Source organism: Atta colombica, unplaced genomic scaffold (assembly GCF_001594045.1).
Source record: "Atta colombica isolate Treedump-2 unplaced genomic scaffold, Acol1.0 scaffold126, whole genome shotgun sequence".
NCBI lineage: Eukaryota > Metazoa > Arthropoda > Insecta > Hymenoptera > Formicidae > Atta > Atta colombica.
Genome location: NW_017259213.1, coordinates 333,151 through 340,445, shown reverse-complemented (window position 1 = coordinate 340,445; position 7,295 = coordinate 333,151). Strand labels below are relative to the sequence as shown.

Here is a 7,295-nt window from a genome sequence, read left to right as displayed (position 1 = left end):
AAATAATAAATTAATTCAATATAAAAAAAAATATCAAAAAAATATAAAATCATATAAAAATATATATCATATGATACAAGTTTAGAATAAATCTTTAGGACATTTCAATTCCTTTACAATTTTTTCTTACAAAGAATTCCGCTCTATATAAATAATATTGCCAAGACGATTTAAAATATTTAAATATTTCCTCTTTGGTTTCTTTATTGTTCGTTCATTATTTCTATTATACTTATATCTAGAGTCCAGAACTTTTATCGGAACAGAAAACGAACATTATGTGCCAATTTCGATAGAAACTATATAGCTCTTCTTCATAAATATTAATTTTAATATGTGTAATTATTGTTTCCATTGACTATTGTCAGCTTAACCAGATTTTCCACACGGTCTTCCAATCGTCATGTAAGCAGCTATAATTATTCTATAAATAATTTATCAAAAACGGTTTGAAAAGATGAAATCATATGCACAACTAGATGTATTGCAATTTATTCTGATAAGGGCTCGAACAAGTAGCCGAAACATATTAAGAATTTGAATTTATGAAATTAGTTTTGAATAACAATTTTATGTAATTATCATTAGAATATATAAATTAATTTACACAAGTCCTGCGGTTGGCTCTTCATTACTCTGTTAATTTATATTACTACTATAATTATAATTGTTTCAATAATTAAATTATGATGTTTATGAAGGCTGCGTTCGGAAACATCGCTCGGATGACATTAAACAAAGACAGATGATGAATCCGAGGCATCCGAATGCAACCGAAGAAAAAATACTTATATTCTTTAACACAATCGAAATTTCGGTTTTTGATTTTGGCCGAAATTTAATTATTGTTTCAATAACTTATGATATTTATAAAGAAAAAGTGTATGATATATGGGCATGTCTATACATATGGCTTTTATGAGATTCCTATTTTTTAATTTTTTTTTTATTTTAATTGAATTTCAAATGAAATTGATATGTAGTTAAGTATTTCGGTTCAGTTTCGGCAAAAGTTTCGGTTGGACTCTACCTATATTACATGCTTAATTAAATGTATAATAAATAATTAATCTTTATAAAAATAGCTTTTTTTAATATTAAAACAATGCTTCAATTGTTAAACTATGTAATGAGAATGCAATATGTCGTATTAAACACAGCCTTTACTCATTTTAAAGTCACAGTAAAATAGTAAACTTTATCTCTAATACTGATGCTGCTCTTCAATAAAAATAGTAGGAATATGTCACTATATATTGTGCATGTAAATTTATCGCGTTTTATTAGATATTCAAGATGCTATTTTTATCGATAAAATATTTCTCACAGAGCTAAATCAAGGGAGCTAAATCAATATTTTCTATTAATGTAATCATCATTATATAAACGTTGCATCGAATATAATCATATTAACATAAAACTACAACAATAATTAAAACTTAGTTGGCCAATTAATTTGTATGCTCACTTTTGAAAAATTATAAATTATATTTAGAACGTAAATGTATATAATCAAATCTCTAACCAAACAAAACATGATTACAATATGGTTAAAATATTAACCCATGCTATAAGTAGTCTATTTCAATAAATATTAATTTTTGTATGTCAATTAATATTATTTTGTTTATTGATAAGATAATAAGATAAAACGCTGTGATATGTAATAGTATAAATTGAAAATAAAACAAGATCAAGTAAAAAACTAATAATGTGAAAGTAAAAGAAAAAAATTGAAAAAATTTCAAAAAATGTAGCTATAGATAGATATAATGGTGTCAGAATTAAATAATGTTAACATAGACAGTAAGAGCGCTACAAATATTACAGTAAAATTATGGATACTTGACAAATAAATTTGTTAAATTGTGCAATTTGTTAAAAAAAATTCAATAAGAAAAAAGAAGTTACAGATATACATGGACTTGATTTTATAAATTTCCATTCTGCACATATTAAAATATTATGGAAATCTATATTTTAAATTTAAATCAAACTGCTTTCCGTATAATGTATGATGAATGTAGTAGATAGAATGATGACATCTCGAGAAAAATCAAGCGAGTTAGAGTTACTGATTATAAAAAAAGGAGAATATAGTTAGATTCGCTACCAAACAGGTCTTCTCCTTTTCTTTCTTTTTCTAAGTCACATACAAAGCCATACAAAGAAAAGGCATCAAAAAGAATGCCTAAGCTAAAAAATAAAAATAAAGAAGAAAACAAACACAAAAAATAAACAAACAATAAATCAAGAAAATAAACTAAAAATAAACTAAATCAAATAAGGAAGTATATTAAATAAAAAAACGAGCGAATTTGAAAACCAAGAATGGATAGATACAAATCAAATGAATAAGGAACACAGAGATTTGATTTATATCCTATAAATTATCATTATAATTTTAATTATAATCTTTCTTGTTTTTTCAAATATTCATTATAAAATATGAATACGAATGAAATTATCTAACCGGAAAAATTTAATCAGATCATTCGAAAATGAACTATGCGTTAAATGTGTACAGAAGATTCTGGTCATAGAAATGGTGTGTACCATCAACATGTTGCAGAACCCTACTCTCCAACAAACAGCGACCATAACGCACAGCATCTTCTCGGTTATCAACAATGCCAACTTCGAGCAACCAGTTGACCAAATCTGTTCCCGAAAAGACTCCTCTGTATACCTTCAATAATCGTCTACGGCACATAGATATGCGTGCTCGACAGGTATCTAAATGACATCGACTAAATTGTTCTCGAATCTCTTTTACTTCTGAACTGAGAGCTTCCTCACAAGGAAGTTGTAATTCTTTTCCTATCAAAATTACAAAATATTATTGAACGTAAATGTATAAATCAATCAATAATATGTTAAATATACATATAAAAATACTGTACCAGATTGCCATTTTCTACACATTTTTCGGAACCAACATCCTAATTTACCCAAACTAGGATCTAATCCAAAAATTGCGAACGCTATTAATGATTGTCCAAAGTTCAAAGTCACATCTAAAAATGCAAGCTCAGCATAAATGCCAGTTAACTGTTCCATTATTAATGTTCCCACAGATATCGATAAGCCCTATAATATATCAAAATTAGTTTTACAAACTTGATAATGTCCAAGTAAAGAAAATAATAATTTACGTACTATAAACATGGAACATAACAGCAGAATTAGAAAAACCACATGTCGCAAAATCTGAGGATCATCATCTGCGTTTGTTCCATTTTCTTCCTCACAGCCATCTCCATCTTCATTAGCTCTGCATGTTTCATTCGAACAACCATTTTGAAATTCACAACTAATTCTAAAAAAGTTTTTATATCAACATTAATTTATAAATTTCTTTATAGTTACGTACTCCCTTACTTGGAGTTAACTTGGGGTTAACTTACATAGATGTTGAATTAATTAATGGAGACACTAAGTCTTCCACATCTACTATGGTTCTTTCATTTTCAATTGTAGAATTTTGTACATTGTTCTCATATGATATCGCATTGTGCCTTCTTTGATATCTTTGTTGTAAGATCAAACAACCTAATGTCACTGTGCAAAAAAATGATTATTACAAAGTTTGTATAAAGTAAACATTTCAGTAACCGGATACATACAGACCTATGTCCAGACATTTACACAAAACTTTATATTTATTTAAATTATTATCAATTTCAAATGTTTTTTAAAATGTAATATTATAATTTAATTGTAATCTTTAAATACAATCATAATATTGTAATAAAAAAAGCATTTGAGATTAATAATAAATTTTGTGTAAGTATCCAGAAATAGTATATACTATATACATATCTCATTAAGATGTTTATCATATAAGATTTTAAATACGACTATTTACACAATTATGTAATATTATAATTTGAATATAGCAATAATTTGACAAATAAATAATTTAAATTTTTCATTAAAAATACAATATAAACATATATGTATATATCTTATAACATACCTATAAAGCAAAATATTAATATAAATGAAGATATAGCGGCTTGAGTCCTGCCTAATTGAAAATTTGGATTTTTAAAATCAAGATCAGACGGATTTAATCTAACAGTAACGCATATTAATGTCACCATTAGAAGTGGCACTCTATAAATTAATATATATATATATTATATAGTAACAATATAAGTAATTTAAATTAAAATAAATATAATAATATAATCATACCCCCATCCAAAAGGATAAAACCATTTTTGGAGATTTTCAACAAAAGCTAATGAACGTGAACTTAGGAATAGTAATGTTGCTGCAATTGCAGCTGTCCATATCCTACTTGCATATACACCAGTAGTCATTAAAATAAATTGGATGTACCTGTAATTAACAAGAATGGTTAATAAAATTATATTTGATAAAAAAATTATATTTGATAAAAAACCTAATATTACCGAATAATTATTTAAAAAGTTTTATAATTACCATAATATCTGATTACTATCTGAGTCAAGTTTTGACCATATTATCACACCTATTGCTATTGCAAGCTGAAAATAAATAGAAAATATTTTATACAAAAAATGTATAATGTATAGAAATATATGCTATATAAAAACTGAATATGTAAAAAAATATATTCAATAATTGTCGCCTATATGTACCTGTGCAATTACGATGCACAAAGTGCATCGGTGAGTGACTTTATTATATTTTTTTCGTCCAAATCCAAGGAAGCATATCAACAACCATATACAAGCTGCTGCTGACGCAACACTTATATCAAAGGAAAAGTTATTAAGTTGCTGTGTATAACTAGCTGGTGTAATTCCAGCAGAAACTGCATTGATCACTTTAGCTGATACAAACATAAGTGGAGCAGAGAGAAATGTACACGCTACCATAGCTGATGCAATTAAGTCAATCTCGGTATTGTATCGTAAAGTGAAAATAAATAGAGCCGGCGCTGTCGGGATAGTACCATACAAGAAACCGTACGTACTCAAATTTCTCGTTTCTGTGACATTATCACCGGCGTTCAAGAGAATAATAGACTCTCTTATGACTAGAGGCAATACTAGCAGTTTCACCGAGATCAGTATACCTGGTATAACTAGCGCTGTACCTTTTAATTTGTGTATCTTTCCTACCATCATTATACCGAGAAGGAACAATGCGCTAGCGGAAAAAGCATTACCGAACACCTCGAGAATTGTGGCAAGCAAACGCGGCACGTTATGATTAAAGATAAAATTTCCTATAATGCCCAAGACTGTCATGAAAAGCACGGGATTCAGCACGACACCCTTCACAATCGAATAAACCATGTCTTTACAATTTGTGTGCTCCTCCACACGTCGCTTGCCTATCTCCAATAATATAAAACCAATTGGGTTTAAAATCGCTAATGATATGGGAGCCATCAGATATAAATAAGCAACATATTCTGGATGTGTTCTTCCAAAGAGAGCGTAAACTGAAAGAACAATATTTAACGAAAATGAAATACATTGCATAATATGAAACATTTTGGAATTGTACAGAAATCTATTCTCTCTTCTTACTCATTGGGTATCCAATAGCAAAATCATTGCTCTGAGTGGTGAATATTGCAAAAAGCGCAGCGCGTCCAGGATTTGATGGCTTTTGAATTACTAATGAAACTACAAGCACAGTAATAAAGACACAACTCTTAGCAAGCAATATAGCAAGAAGAAATTTCCAATTAACTAGTGTGAAGTGGAGCTTTGCCAGAGACAAAAAAATTAAAGATGGCAAAGCAAAGGTGCCGACAAAAGTATTCAGACCATTTGCTCCAGTTTTTGTTATCATACCAAATCTTCCCGCTATATATCTGCAATATAAACATATATTATAAAATATATAATCTTTACTTAAATTCACTATATAGAGAAGTCTAAGAGTAATAGTACAATTTCAGAAAAATTCAAGTGCATATTCAAACTTTAATAAAGTTTGCTTATTAGACAGTTTAATAATCAGTATTTAAATGCATTCTTACCCGCATAGTATAATGCCAAAGCATTGTATCAATGCAAGATATAAGTTATCAGTTGAGCCATCCGCTGTCTCCACATATTGATTTGTGCTTAATAATGAAGATGTCGATACACTTTCTTCATTAATCTAAATCAGAAAAAAATACAAGATATATAATTAAGTCTTACACATATCAATATAATTAAACAGTAATAAACAATTAAACAGTAATATATACCATTTTTTCTGCTAGATGAAAAATATTATCATCTCCTTAATGCTTCATTAGTGTCATAAAACTGATCCTTTTGTGTAATAAATTTGTATGATATTATCTTCATATCTCCATAAATAATTTGTATTTCAAAATTATAAAATCTGCAAGCATAAGTAATATTTCTCAACTTCTTGCACACAATTCCAAAATCCTTTCACATTTATCCGATTTACATTTTAATAGACTTATCAGCAATATTGATGAAACAAGAAAGATGAATAAAAGTGAAATAATGTTTTATATATATATATATATATATATATATATATATATATATATCTTTTTGATAATGCACATTAAAAAAACACACTCCCAGAGTATACAGAATTTATGTAAGATCGGAAAATACTTCATCAACAGAGAAGAGATAATAAATTATTATCGTTAACATTCTCTTCTCCTTCGATGATCGCCGATCTAAGTCCTCTATCTCAATTCGAACAGATGTTCAAAATTATGAATCGACACTCGTTGCACAATTATTACCTGAAATATCACTGAATAAAAAAAAATCGATTAATCAAAGTGCATATTTCCGTCCTGAACGTGACAAAGGATAGAAAAATTCCGCGATGTCTAGCTGTCTAGATCTTATAACAAATCTTTATCAAGCCGCCACCGCAGGACAAAGTGCAATAAGCCATTTACGACAAGCGCGAAGTCACGTCACGCAAAGCAGGTAATCTCGCGCAGTCGCGAATATTGATAACCACAGTAAATGGACAAAATGCGCGGCGATTGGTCCCGCGCTGTCACGTGACTTTCGCGAAACAATCATGCGCTCAGGTACCAGATCAGATCGATCATTTTCGAAATGTCATTATTTTATTCTGCGAGTGCGAAGAAAAATACATGCTCTTCAAAGTTATTTATATTTCGTCATTTATATTTTTTCTCTTTCTCTTATCATTATTCGTGCGTTTTTAATTATATCTACAGGGTGTCTCGCAATTTTTACCAAGCATTTTTATATAGAGCGAACTAAACTGAGTCGAAAAGTCTTCTATCATTTTGCAATTTTCGCAATGACGAAATGAATTAACGAATGAAT

At 28.7% G+C, this 7,295-nt stretch overlaps 1 protein-coding gene across 1 annotated transcript; it reads right to left on the bottom strand.

Annotated features, from left to right (window-relative positions):
* Window positions 1-2,506: 2,506 nt before the first annotated feature.
* Window positions 2,507-6,853, bottom strand: LOC108695056 (integral membrane protein GPR155). The gene is made up of 12 exons (XM_018204796.1): window positions 6,731-6,853; window positions 6,206-6,345; window positions 5,990-6,114; window positions 5,532-5,821; window positions 4,632-5,443; window positions 4,453-4,517; window positions 4,201-4,347; window positions 3,980-4,119; window positions 3,408-3,561; window positions 3,160-3,319; window positions 2,904-3,090; window positions 2,507-2,820 (listed from the first exon to the last, which is right to left on the bottom strand). The coding sequence occupies exons 2-12, from the start codon at window positions 6,206-6,208 to the stop codon at window positions 2,507-2,509; spliced, it is 2,397 nt and encodes a 798-aa protein (XP_018060285.1). The 5' UTR covers window positions 6,209-6,345; window positions 6,731-6,853.
* Window positions 6,854-7,295: the final 442 nt, after the last annotated feature.

Excerpts from the sequence above, each read along its gene's own strand:
- LOC108695056 (XM_018204796.1), bottom strand. Across the intron at positions 5,822-5,989 it reads TTTGGCATTATACTATGCGG|ATATATAGCGGGAAGATTTG; the intron begins GTAAGAATGCAT and ends TTTATATTGCAG. Across the intron at positions 3,562-3,979 it reads ATTAATATTTTGCTTTATAG|TGACATTAGGTTGTTTGATC; the intron begins GTATGTTATAAG and ends TTTTTTGCACAG.